Genomic DNA, 14710 nt, shown 5'->3' with positions numbered 1-14710 from the left:
GAGACCGACATCTGACCCCTCACATTGAATTGAACTTATCAGTCATGATTGAATGGCGGGGCAGACTCAATGGGCTGAATGGCCTCATTTCTGCTGATGTGTCTTATTGTATTAATTTCAAAAGTCCTGGTCAACCCTCTTGTACACAACCCCCACCAACTTCTGTGTGTATCATGTTTCCTTATAAGATATTCTTGTCCACCTTGCAGTGTAGAAATGATTCAATCATTGGTGCAAGTATTTGGGGAAATTTTCAAATGCAGTACTTCAATTAATCCTCCCCATGCTCTTTTTCCCCCCCACTCTCTCTTCCAGTTCCTCTTTGCCAGCTTCTGAAACCGAGATTGGGACTCAGATCAAACAGGTAAGGTTACACCAAGTTGATTGATTTAACGTGGAAATCCATCTTTGCGTTGATGTGCAGGAGCGGGTGACATTGCTAGGGGGAAAGGCTGGATGAAAGGAGTGCAGAGACCACTGTGGGGAGCGAGGAGGGAGCTGGGCACGCGGCATGCACCACCCGTACTTGGAATGGCCTCTGTTTTGAGGGAAGCCAGGGGCTTCATGCATAAGTCATTAGGGAATGTCATTCATTCATTCAGAATTGGTATGCCTCAGCCAATGTGGTTTTATAGGGAGAGCTAGAAGGCAGCAAACATATTTGAATGAAAAATATCTGCTAACAATGGGGAATGCGAGAAAGCAGAGGTTTTCCTTCCCTTCAGAGATCTGTTACTTGAAGCCTTATCCAGTAGGTGACTAACAACTGGTAAGTGTTCAGTCCTGCTTCTACCTAGATCAAACATGAAGTGTTATTCACTCAGTCCAATAAGGTGCTCTTGTTCTTATTCATTGCAGCATTAATATATTGAGCAGTGTATGTGTTAAGGAAAAGAGAGCCATTCAATGTATTGAGTGGGGAAAGTGGTTTGGGACTCCAGGTATTGATTAGTTATTTTGAAATAGTCAGGTTTTTTTAAAAATAATGAGCAGCTACTGTTGACCAAATGCATCAATACAGATATTTTTAAGCGAAACCTTTATACTTGGCTTTGAGCATGAGGTGATGCAATGCATAAATGCACATGTTATTATTCCACAGATAGTCAGATTGTGCAGCAGATGTGCCACTAACTTGTAAATTTGAATTTCTGCTGAATGTTACAGGGACCTGTGAAAGTGCCTGCCAAAACAGAGCCCAGTCCATCTGGATCAAGTTTATTAGAATCCTCCTCCACATCATCATCGAGTTTGATGGCCTCTGTATCCATAGGTAAGGGTTTCGGATTCATGATGCGGATATAAGGAAGAGGCTTTTACAAGATGAATGGAGGTTTTGCGAAGAGTGAGTTGGAATGGGAATGTAAGGAATGTAGTGCAATCCACAAATGACAGCCTGGTAACTTAACTGCAGCACAATGATGGAGAAAGTTACAACTGTTATCGGAGTTACACTGAAGTGTTGATTGTGTTGTGGCACTTTGCAGAGGAGTAACTGCAGTCAATGATGCAAGTTGAATTTGAGAATTGTGAACTGACCATTCTAACTTTCCATGTACAGTTCTCCAAACTCTGTCATAGGTCATGAGCAGAGCCCAGAAATCTTTCATGTATAGAAGGCTCACTGTGCCTGAGCTGGCTGTTTGAAAGAGTTTTCCATTTTATTCTCACTCTCTCTGCTATCTTCCTCGCAGTCCTGAAAGCGTTTCAAGTATTTATTCAACTACTTTTTCAAAGTTCCTGTTGAAATTGCTTCCCTTATCCTTTCAGTCTGCATTTTCCAGCACATCTTAAGCCCGATGTGTTTTTTTTAAAAATCTAATTCCCATCATCTTCTGATTCTTTGCTAGTTATGTTCCATGTGCCCTCTGGTTACCAACACTCCAATCAGTGGAAGCAAATTCTCATCATTTACTATATCAAAGCTCTTAATAATATTACACAGCTCCTCCTCCTCTGCAAGAGAATAATTCCAGTTTCATCCCCACATGATCCATACCTGAGCCTCCCTGTGTCCAGTGCCACTGGTGCCTTCCAGTAATGTCCTCAGAACTGGACACAGTAGTCTGACACTTGAGCTTCAGCAAACCCTCCTTGTTTTTGTACATATGCTTCTGTTTATAAGACGAGAGATCCCCTAAAGTTTATCTCTAACTTGTCATTCAAGCATTTGAATTAGGAACATGTTCGAGCCATTTGGCCCCTTTAACTTGCTCCACCATTCAATGAGAATGTGCCTGATGTCATTTCTCCTTCATAGATTTGTGCGAGCCTGCACTTAACTTAAAGTTTGCATCATGTTGTCTCATTCTTCCTTCCAACATGGAACATAGAACAGTACAGCACAGAACAGGCCCTTCAGCCCACAATGTTGTGCCGACCATTGATCCTCATGTATGCACCCTCAAATTTCTGTGACCATATGCATGTCCAGCAGTCTCTTAAATGACCCCAATGACCTTGCTTCCACAACTGCTGCTGGCAACGCATTCCATGTTCTCACAACTCTCTGTGTAAAGAACCCGCCTCTGACACCCCTCTATACTTTCCTCCAACCAGCTTAAAACTATGACCCCTCATGCTAGCCATTTCTGCCCTGGGAAATAGTCTCTGGCTATCAACTCTATCTATGCCTCTCATTATCTTGTATACCTCTTGTATACCCTCTCCTCCTCCTTTTCTCCAATGAAAAGAGACCGAGCTCAGTCAACCTCTCTTCATAAGATAAGCCCTCCAGTCCAGGCAGCATCCTGGTAAACCTCCTCTGAACCCTCTCCAAAGCATCCGCATCTTTCCTATAATAGGGCGACCAGAACTGGACACAGTATTCCAAGTGCGGTCTAACCAAAGTTTTATAGAGCTGCAACAAGATCTCACGACTCTTAAACTCAATCCCCCTGTTAATGAAAGCCAAAACACCATATGCTTTCTTAACAACCTTATCCACCTGGGTGGCCATTTTAAGGGATCTATGTATCTGCACACCAAGATCCCTCTGTTCCTCCACACTGCCAAGAATCCTATCCTTAATCCTGTACTCAGCTGTCAAATTCGACCTTCCAGAATGCATCACCTCGCATTTATCCAGGTTGAACTCCATCTGCCACCTCTCAGCCCATCTCTGCATCCTGTCAATGTCCCGCAGCAGCCTACAACAGCCCTCTATACTGTCAACGACACCTCCGACCTTTGTGTCGTCTGCAAACTTGCTGACCCATCCTTCAATCCCCTCATCCAAGTCATTAATAAAAATTACAAACAGTAGAGGCCCAAGGACAGAGCCCTGTGGAACCCCACTCACCACTGACTTCCAGGCAGAATATTTTCCTTCTACTGCCACTCGCTGTCTTCTGTTGGCCAGCCAATTCTGTATCCAAGCAGCTAAGTTCCCCCGTATCCCATTCCTCCTGCCCTTCTGAATGAGCCTACCATGGGGAACCTTATCAAATGCCTTACTGAAGTCCATATACACCGCATCCACAGCTCGACCCTCATCAACTTTTCTAGCCACATCCTCAAAAAAACTCGATAAGGTTTGTGAGGCATGACCTACCCCTCTCAAAGCCGTGTTGACTGTATTTGATCAAGCCATGCTCTTCCAGATGGTCATCAATCCTATCCCTCAGAATCCTTTCTAACACCTTGCAGACGACAGACGTGAGACTTACTGGCCTGTAATTGCCGGGGATTTCCCTATTTCCTTTCTTGAAGAGAGGAATTACATTTGCCTCTCTCCAGTCCTCAGGTACAACTCCTGTGGAGAGCGAGGATGCAAAGATCTTCGCAAGTGGCGAAGCAATTGCATTTCTCGCTTCCCAAAGCAGCCGAGGACAAATCTGGTCCGGGCCTGGCGACTTGTCAATCTTCATGTTTGACAAAATTTTCAGCACATCAGCTTCCTCTATCTCTATCCATTCCAGCATGCACACCTGCTCTTCAAAGGTTTCATTCACTACAAAGTTCGTTTCTTTCGTAAAGACAGAAGCAAAAAACTCATTTAGGGCTTCCCCTACCTCCTCAGACTCCACACACAAGTTCCCTGTGCTATCCCTGATCGGCCCTACTCTTTCTTTGACCATTCTCTTATTCCTCACAAATGTGTAAAATGCCTTTGTGTTCTCCCTGATTCCTTCTGCCAAGCCTTTCTCGTGCCCCCTCCTGGCTCTCCTCAGACCATTTTTGAGCTCCTTCCTTGCCTGCGTGTAATCCTCTCTAGCTGAACTTGACCCTAGCTTCCTCCACCTTATGTAAGCTACCTTCTTCCTTTTCACAAGAAGCTCCACCGCTCTCGTCATCCAAGGTCCCTTTATCTTACTCCTTCTTGCCTGTCTCAGAGGGACATATTTACTCATCACTCGCAACAACTGTTCCTTAAACAGTCTCCACATGTCTATAGTTCCCTTACCACAGAACAATTGCTCCCAGTCCATGCTTCCTAACTCCTGTCTAATCGCGTCATAGTTTCCTCTTCCCCAATTAAATATCCTCCCATTTTACCTAATCCTCTCCTTCTCCATAGCTATGTAGAATGTGAGGCAGTTATGGTCACTATCACCAAAATGCTCTCCCACCACAAGATCTGGTACCTGCCCCGGCTCGTTTCCGAGCACCAAGTCTAGAATGGCCTCTCCCCTCGTCGGCCTGTCAACGTACTGCGTTAGGAAACCCTCCTGAACGCACCTTACAAAAACAGCTCCATTCAAATCTTCTGCTCGAAGGAGGTTCCAATCAATATTAGGAAAGTTAAAGTCACCCATTACAACAACCCTACTGCGTCCACACTTTTCCAAAATCTGCCGACCTATGCTTTCTTCAATCTCCCTGCTGCTATTGGGGGGCCTGTAGTAAACCCCTAACGAGGTGACTGCTCCCTTGCTGTTCCTAATTTCCACCCATACTGACTCGGTAGGCAGATCTTCCTCGACAATGGAAGCTTCTGTAGCTGTGATACCCTCTCTGATTAGTAGTGCTACACCCCCTCCTCTTTTTCCCCCCTCCCTATTCTTTTTAAATGTTCTAAACCCTGGAACATCCAGCAACCATTCCTGCCCATGAGAAACCCATGTCTCTGTTATGGCCACAACATTATAGCAGCAGGTACTGATCCATGCTCTAAGCTCATCACTTTATCTTGAAATGTAAAATCTAAAAATGTATCTTTTCACATTTTGTTGGATTAAGTTACACTTGCTGTGCCTGTCCATTTCACTAGTCTGTGCCCACCTGAAGTCTGCCACTGTATTCCTTAAAGGTTGGACTTATTTATGCCTTTTTTTCTGATATGCAGTTTGCCCAAATTTGAATTTTAGGTTCCGGAGTTAACAACAAGATTATTATTAAGCGCAGAGGATTTCTCGGGCATGCCATTAACGAGATTGATTTTATTTATCTTCTCGTTTAGTAAATGCGGCTGGCTGAATGCAAGTTGAATGCCACAGTTCCGAATCAGCCCATGATTTGAAATTTTAAAAGCAGGGATTCACTTCAATACTAATATTTGACCCATATCCCTTCATGTCAGCTCAGTGGTACAAATGCCTGCTAAAGATGCGCAACATTGGAAGAACGGGAAATTTGCATTTTCAGTCGGCGCTGATGCTGTGTTAATATGCCTCTTCTGCTTAGAAGAACATTTATTTATTCACAAAACAGTACTTACATTCTCCCAGATCACTACATTTCTATTACAAAACTAGATGAGAAAGTAAGCACTGAGGAGAATGGAAAAAAGATTGCAAAGGAATGTAGACCATTTAAGTCCATAGACAGTAAACGGTACTCAAGAGAGTAAGTTTGTTTTTCGTCCATGGTATGTGGGCATCATTGCCGACACGAACATTGATTGCACATCCCAATTTCTCTGAGAAGGAGATGCTGAGCTGGCATTTTTGAACCATGACATCCTTCGAGGATGAAAATTGTTTCAGAGATAGTGGGAACTGCAGATGCTGGAGAATATACTTATCTCAGCCCTTCGAGGGGGCAGGCTTAATTAGGAATATCCACAGTGCAGTTGGGAAAGAGACTTCAGGATTTTGAACCAGCGACTTGAATGGACACTGGTATATTTCCAAATCAGGATGGTGTTTGACTTGAAGGGGAACTTGCAGATAATGGTGTTCTCATGCATCTGTATTATTGTCCTTGGAGGTGATAAAGGTCATAGGTTTGAAAGGTGTTGTCAAAGGAACCTTGGTGTTTTCCTGCACTGCATTTTGTAGATGGTAACACATTGCTGCCGTTATGTATCAGTGGTGAAGAATGTGAGTGTTCAAGGAGATGAGTCAGAAACAGTCAAGTGTGGCTGTTTGATATGAAGGTGTCAAGCTTCTTGAGTGTTGTTTGAGCTATGCCAATCCATTATGTATCTGACTTGCACCTTGTAGATGGTGGACAGGCTTCGGGGAGTCAGATGGGGACTTACTCGCTGCCGTATTCCTAGCCTGAGGTTGTAGACTTGCTTGCTGAGCCAGCGTGTTTGGTTGCAGATGTTACAGCTAGCAAGCCTGCAATTTTATCCACAACCTAAGCCACAAATATCCTCAAAATTTCTCGCCTTTTGTAGCTATAGTATCTATAAGGCTGGTCCAGTTCAGTTTCTGGCTATTAGTAACCCCCAGAATGTTAATATCGGTGATAACACCATTAAATGTCCAGGGGCAATGGTACATTTTTTCTTGTTGGAGATGGTCATTGTCTGGCAATTTTTTAGTGTAAGTATTACATTGCCACTTATCAGCCTGGTTATTGTCCAGGTATTGAACAAGGAATGCTTCAGTATCAGAGAAATCACCAGTGTGCTGAATATTGTGCAATCACCAGTGAACATTCCCCCCTTCTGATCTCATGGAGGGAAGGTTATTGATAAAGCAGCTGAAGATGGTTGGGCCTAGGACACTACCCTGAGGAACTCCTGCAGAGATGCCCTGGAGCTGAGATGACTGATTTTTAACAACCAGAACCATCTTCCTTTGTATTAGGCTATTTAGGAGAGTATTGCTTGGCTTTGGAGTTTTGCATATGCTAAGTAATAAAATCCACTTTGGAAGGAAAGATGGTAAGGCATATGAGAGACCGAATAAATGCTGGCACTCTGAACAAATTACAAATAAACTTCCGGTTTTAGCAAACAGTTCATAAAGTAAATAATATGCTAGCCTTTATTGACCAAACTGGTTGAGTGGGCACATACTTGGCAAACACAGTGTAATGTGGATAAATGTGAGGGCAACGGTGGCAAAAGCAGGAGGGCAGATTATTATCTAAAAGGTAGCAGTTTAGGAAAAGGGGAGGTGCAACGAGACCTGGATACTGTGATGGAGCAGTCACTGAAGGTTGTCATGTAGGTGCAACAGGTGGTGAGGAAAACTAATGGCATGCTGGCCTTGATAGTGAGAGAATTTGAGTATCAGAGTAAGGATGTCTGGCTGGAGTTATCCAGGCCATGGTAAGGCCACACCTTGAGTGTTGTGTGCAGTTTTGGTCTCCTAGTCTGAGGAAGGATATTCTTACTATTGAAGGAGTCCAGTGAAGCTTCACCAGTCTGATTCCCGGAATGGCAGGACTGACATATAAAGAAAGATTGGATCAGCTGGGCTTGCACTCTCTGGACTTTAGGAGAATGAGGGCAGGGGAGACATCTCAGAGAAACATATAAAATCTTCATGGGGCTGGACAGGCTAGAGGTGGGAAGAATGTCTCTGATATTGGGGAAGTCCAGAACAAGGGCTCACAGTCTAAGAGTAAGGGGTAAGCCAGTCAGAACTGAGATGAGGAAGAAATTCTTCACACAGAATTGTGGACCTGTGAAGTTCTCTACCACAGAAAGCTGTTGGGGCCAGTTCATTAGGTATATCCAGGGGGGAGCAGGGCATGTCTCTTACGGTTAAAGGGATCAAGGGGTATGGAGAAAAAAATGAGAGTGGGATACTGAGATTGTACATAATCAATCTTGATCATATTGAATCGTGTGCAGGCTCAGAGGGCCAAATGGCCTATTCCTGCACCTATTTTCTACTTTTCTGTAAGAATAAAGAATCCTTGCCTTGGTTATTGTCCAGGTATTGAACAAGGAGTTGAGTGGAGCCGTAACTGGAGTACAGTGCAGTTTTAGACTCATCTCAATATGCTTGGTTGAGAAAGAGTGTGAAACAACAATAGCCCAGACTGGGCAAGCCCCTCATCCAATGGTCACTGAGGAGAGATCAACTAATGTAAGCCTGAATTCTCAGCAGTTCAGTCGCACATTAAAATAGTCAGGCATATTTAGACTGGAGATGCAGAAATTTCTTTAGTCTATGGTTTGTAAATGTATGAAACTCTTTAGTACAGGGGGCAGTGGATGCTCTGTGATTGAGTGTGTTCAAGATCGAGATCAATAAGTCCTTCAAGAGATTGGGCGAGTGCAAGAAGGTGATGCTTAATCAGAAGATCAAGCTTGATCACAGTGAATGACAGAAGACTTGGAGGCACAATGATTTACTCCAATTTCTTGTATTCTTGGCATGACACATGCACCCCAGCTTTCATCATATTGTTTTTGTCCATTGTTTATGATATGTTAAAGCTAATTTACTGTTTAAAACGTTTCTTGCCAATACCAGTAATTTTGTTCTGTTTATACTGGGCTTCCTCAACCAATTCTCGCTGTCTCTTGCACTCGGTCTCTCGCGCTCTGTCTTTCCCTTCACCCCCATTTGCAGTATTTTGAGAAGCCTGTACTGTGCTGAATTTTTTTTTTAATCTTGCAGGGAGTGTGCTGAAACCTGACCTATCCATGATTGCAGCCCCAAGCGAGCAGCTCCATAAAATTTCCTCATTCCCAGGAGCCTCCACGTAAGTGGTTTTTAAGATAGTAGAATATGTAGCTAGGATGGAGGCTGCATCTGGCCTTGGAATGTCCAGTCAACATTAGGGAAGATATCAGTGGCCTGAAATTTGTTCGCAATTTACATCAACAATTTGGACATGCCAAGAAATGTGCAATTTCTAAATTTGCAGATGGAACCATACTTTTGGCAGTGGTATTAGTACTGAGCAGGAATATACCAACTTGCAGGAGAGCATAAACATGGAGAATGGACAAATGGAAGTTCAACATTGATAACTGTTGGGTGGTTTCTTAGGAAGAATGGGTGAGCTGAACAACAGAGGTCTCAGAGTGCATATACATCAATCTCTTAAAAGTTGTAGAGACATAGTAGGAACTGCTGATGCTGGAGAATCTGAGAGAACAAGGTGTGGAGCTGGATGAACGCAGCAGGTCAAGCAGCATCAGAGGAGCAGGAAGGCTTGACGTTTCGAGTCTAGGCCCTTCAGAAATTACCACAGGTTTGCGTGGCCTTCGAAAAACAGCAAACCAAGCTGCAGGATTGATTTCTAGAAGGTGAAAATTGAATCAGTAGGGAGGTTCTGATAAATCTATACCAAAACTTCGTTTGGGATAGTGCTTCTAGTTCTAGTCACCATATTGCAAAAAGGGCACAGAGACACTGCACATGATGTAGGGAAGATTGTCGAGTATGATATCATAAATATGTGGATCGACGAAATAGCCCACGATTGAAATGCCAGGTCTTTCTTTTCCTCTTGAAAATTTAATACTGAAAGATAACTTCACAGAAGCTCCAGTGAATGCAGAGACAATTCTTAAATAAATCATTTACAGGATGAGGGCGTCGCTGGCTATGCCAGCATTTGTTGCTCATCCCTAATTGCCCTGAGGGCGGTTACGAGTCAACCACATTGTTGTGTGTCTGGAGTAATGTGTAAGTCTGACCAGGTAAGGATGGCAGTTTCCTTCCCTAAAGGACATTAGTGAACCAGATGGGTTTTTCCGACAATCAACAATAGATTAAAGGTCATCATCAGACTCTTAATTCCAGATGTTTATTGAATTCACGTTCCAACATCTGCTACGACAGGATTTGTTCCCGGAGCATTATCTGGGTCTCTGGATTAACAGTCCAGTGATAATACCACTGGGCCATCACTTTCCCTAAATGTTTTCCTCTTGTGGGAAAGAGCTTGTCTAGATGCTCTGAGAGGAAAATTCTTCAGGCAATCCAACTGAGAATTCAGAAAAAACTTCTTTGTACAGAGTGGTGAGAATGTGGAACTCACAACATGGGAGTGGTTGAAGTGACTAGGATGGATGTATTCAGGAGCGAAGTAGGAAAGCATCTTAAGCAAGGGAGAACAGACTAAATGGTTACAATGGTAGATTTATGGCTAAAGGTGGGCGAAAGTATGGGCTGGTTGGGCCAAATGTGCATGTTCAGTGTTGTATAATTTCTTATGTTTGTTGACAATCCTTTTCAACCGGCGTGCATGTCACTTTTTGATCATACCCGGAGGCATTAGTACCATTTTACCCCCTCACCCCTAGGGACATGGTGTTCCCTGTGATATTGGAGGAAATGTTGACCTGGACTTGAGAGGGTCAAACTGGTTTCATTAACAGCGTGTATTTTTCTTTTTCTGTTGCAGTGGGTTCCATTTCACGTCACCGAGCACATCCTCATTAAATGCACTGAGCAACAAGGCTCAAGGTAAGTCATGGGCTGATTGGTTAGGTGTACATATTCAGTTTGTTTGGAGACAGTCAATTTAATAAGGATTTTCTAAAGTGTTTATCCCATTGCTCAGAATTGAGAGCTTTTCAAACTGTTTAGGATTTCCTTGGGGCTGTTGAGTTGTATAGAATATGCTGCATCAAATGAAGCCTTTCAGCCTGACTGTAGTCGTCCTAACTTTTATCCAAGCAGTTGCCTATCCCTTCACCCATGGACTGATCTAGCTTCCTCCAAATGAACGTTTTCAACTCACCTCAACCATGTCATCGAGTAGCAACTTCCACTTTCCCATCTTTCTTCAGGTTCTTCTCTATTTGGTGTTGATTTATTAGTAAGCTTCTTCAGTTTATGGCCTCTGGCTTCCTGTAAGCCCAGCGCACTCTCTACTCAGTCAAATAGCAAAGACCTACCTCAGTTACCCTGAAGGTCTCCCTTTCTTCCCAGAGAAAAGAACCACCTCTTCTCGATTCTTCCCAGATAGGTACAAGATTGCACTTCTAGTATAATCTTTATGAATTTTTTTTAATTTACACTTTTTCCACTGCATTTATGCACTTTTTTCCTAAGATATGAAGAGCGTACTGTTTCCATGTGGTCTAACTATGATTCAATACAGGTTTAGCATAACTTCTCCACATTTCAGTTCTGTGCCTCTAGAAATAGACATTTGTGTTGATTTGATTTTTTTATGGCCTTATTAACTTAAATTACTGATTTGTGTGTGTGTATTCAGATCCCTGTGCGCATTTTCTCTATTTAGATTCCTATGTTCCTAATATGTGACCTAATTTTTCTGAATAACACGTGATGTCCCTTATTTATCCATATTTCAAAAGACAGTTGCCACTTATTTGCTCAGTCTGCAAAATGCTTACAGTTCTTCCTAGTATTTGGCTGGCCTTACACCTTTGATAGCATCCACAAATTTAGAGATTTGTATTTGTTTGTAGAATGTATATTGTTAATAATTATATATTTTTAATGCTAATGTTACTGTTTAATATTTTTGTAATAGTGGCCCAAATGCGAATCAATGTTGCACCCAACTTGCCCACTCTGAATAGATATCCTTTACCCTTACTCTTTGTGTTGTGTCTCTTTTTAATCAACCAGCTATCCGTTCTGCTCATTGTCCCTAGGCCCTCCATACTGTGACCTTGTTCATTAGTTTATTATGTGACACCTGTTCGATTTTTGCTTTACTGATGGCTTTGTCACTTTGTGTCTGTTACCATTATTATCTCGAAGTAAGTTATCTCTTTAAGTCCAAGTACCCCAACTCCCCTTGCTTCCTTGTGTCTTTTCGATACAAGTTGTATTGTGCAATGTATAATTCCCAGTCCTAATTTCTCTGTTGCATTTCAGTAGTCCTGGCGGTATCGTATTCCTTGTGAATTTTGTTGTCCTCAGGTCTCTTTGTTTTATTGCGGACATTGTGCTTTTGTAGAGGCAGTTCAACTCTTTTTTGATGGCAGCTCCTCACTTTATTTTTAACTGTCTTTTTTTACATTCCTGTTTTGTGTTATATGTTTCATGTTCGCTAATGGTCTGATGTCAGTGACTCATACTAAAATTCTTCTTCTGCTCTACAGGATATTCTACAGGTACAAAGGATGCTCTTCGATCTGCCTTAGGATTGCCCAGTAAAATATCCTTTGCACTGGGAACTGATGCCCCACCTTCACATAGGAGCTTAAAGTCCAGCTCGAGCTCTGCTGAATCGACATCAATCACTGGCATCTGTACCCCTAATGCTCTGTGTCCAGAGCAGCAACCACCTGGCAGGCCAGTTGTAACTGAAGCAGCACCTGAGTCTACCATCCCTGCAGTTGCAAGCAAACTTGAGGATCAGCAGTCCAGTTCCGAAACACAGCCATCCAAACCAGAATCTCACACTTCCTCAGCTGAGCTTTACCCATCTAAAACTGAAGGTCCAGTGCAGCCTGAACCTGAGATCCTGCCACAGGCCAGGCCTGATGTTTCACCACAGCCTGAGCCAGCGGTTGTTCCTGCAGAGCCTAAGGTTGAGGTTCCACCTTGGCCAAGGCCCGAGGTGGCTCCTCCAGAGACCGGGCCCGAAGTGGCTCTCCCCGCATCCAGGGCCGAGACAGCTCCACCCGAGACCAGGGCCGAGACGGCTCCACCCGAGACCAGGGCCGAGACGGCTCCACCCGAGCCCAGGCCCGGGACGGCTCCTCCCGAGCCCAGGCCCGGGACGGCTCCTCCCGAGCCCAGGCCCGGGACGGCTCCACCCGAGCCCAGGCCCGGGACGGCTCCACCCGAGCCCAGGCCCGGGACGGCTCCACCCGAGCCCAGGCCCGGGTCGGCTCCTCCCGAGCCCAGGCCCGAGACGGCTCCTCCCGAGCCCAGGCCCGAGACGGCTCCTCCCGAGCCCAGGCCCGCGACGGCTCCTCCCGAGCCCAGGCCCGCGACGGCTCCTCCCGAACCCAGGCCCGAGGCGGCTTCTGCAAAGTCCGGGTCCGAGGTGGCGCTGCCTGAGTTCAGGTCTGCTTTTCCACCACAGACTAAGCCCGAAGTAACACCACTGCAATCAGAAACGGATCTCTTTGAGGGTAGCCCTAAAGGGGTCACAATTGGCAGCTTCTCTGGACTTGTGGTCAGTCAGACAGATGATGGCTGCAGATTGGATAGATCTTCACAGGATAATTTCATCTTTGCCCAAACGGCCAAAACTCCGACAGCTCCTCCATCTGTGGCCTTCGGCGAGCCCTTCCAAATTGGAAAGTCAGAATCTGCAGAAGTTATGCCAGTATGCTCAATTGACACCGTTATACCTAGACCAAGTGGAATGCCATATCCCTCTGCCTCTGCAGTTAACTCCAGAACTCCTAGTTCACCTAGCACTTTACATTCGATGGGTAGCAAATCTGATGTTGTTTCAAAGCAAGAGGAGCCTATGAGTACTGCCGGTCAAATTGCTGCTGCCATAGCTGCTATAAACACTTTGCAAGATTCAACTTTTGCTGACTCGTTCACACCCCCCTCAGCTTCATTAACAGAATCCACGACGTCCTTCTCTCCTGATGGAAAGCCTTCATCTCGTGCTAGCATCTCCAGTGCAGCTGAGAAGCAGGCAGTGGCACAGAGCCCAAAAGTACCAGCATCCAAAGCCTCAGTAAGCACTGCCGGAAGTCCTTCTATTCCAGGTGTCAGTGGGACAACATTCACGTCCACATCCACGTCCACGTCCACATCCACGAGCAGTCAGTTTATGCCAGGACTGGGCATTTCTCCAGAATCCAGCACAATTTTGGTGACATCTATTGGAAGCGCTGCCCCACAGCCTCTGCCAATGAGCAGTGCTGCACCCAAAAACGGCAGTGAGGCTACCACAGCACCGCTGTTTGGAACTGCTGCACCCGGACCCTCTGTGCCGTCACCCCTGACGTCTCAGCCCTTTGGTCAGCCTGTGGATACCAGCACAACACCAACCCTGGGCTTTGGCCAACCGGTCACAACAACTGTCCCGTCCACCTTTGTGCAAGACACAAACGGTGTTGCCGACAGCAGCAGTTCAGCCAAAGCTGCTTTTGGTCAGCCGTCCGACGCAGGCTTTGGGCAGCAGCAGCAGCAGCCTTCCGGCAGTAAATTCAACTTTTCCTTTCCTGGCACACCCGCTACCAGCAATGCCAGTACATTCCCATTTGGACAGGCGCCTCTCAGCAGTGGTACCATTTTCGGGCAGTCTGGTACCCCAGCCTTTGGACAGAACGCTAGCTTTGGGCAAAGCCCTGCTTTTGGAACCGGCTCCGCAGCATCTTCAGGATTCGGCTTTGTGCAGCCATCAAGTAAGACTTTGTACTTTGATACTTGCCTTGTTTAACTTTTTGAGACTAAATGAAAAAGAACTCTTGTGTTTATATGGTACCTGTCTCTTCCAGACCAAGGGGAAGGAAAATTGAGGAACACTCTCCAACAGTATTCTCCCCTCCAAAACCACCACCACCACCCCCCCCACCACACACACACACACACACACACACACACACACACACACACACACAGATACGCGCGTGCACGCACGCACACACAGACAGACACATACACGCATGCACACATTCTCTCTCTCATACACATACACAATCCCTCTCACACACACACGCGCACACTATGGA

General features: G+C 45.0%; 1 protein-coding gene across 1 annotated transcript in view; it reads left to right on the top strand.

Annotated features, from left to right (window-relative positions):
- nup214 (nucleoporin 214) overlaps positions 1-14710 on the top strand; it is a 114887-nt gene that overhangs the window by 60567 nt on the left and 39610 nt on the right. The window contains 5 exon segments of the mRNA XM_059638387.1: positions 316-364; positions 1168-1273; positions 8751-8835; positions 10489-10550; positions 12167-14383. Of these exon segments, the coding sequence (XP_059494370.1) occupies positions 316-364; positions 1168-1273; positions 8751-8835; positions 10489-10550; positions 12167-14383 (2519 nt within the window).

Source organism: Stegostoma tigrinum, chromosome 29 (assembly GCF_030684315.1).
Source record: "Stegostoma tigrinum isolate sSteTig4 chromosome 29, sSteTig4.hap1, whole genome shotgun sequence".
Lineage (NCBI taxonomy): Eukaryota > Metazoa > Chordata > Chondrichthyes > Orectolobiformes > Stegostomatidae > Stegostoma > Stegostoma tigrinum.
This window is presented reverse-complemented; position numbering and strand designations above follow the sequence as displayed.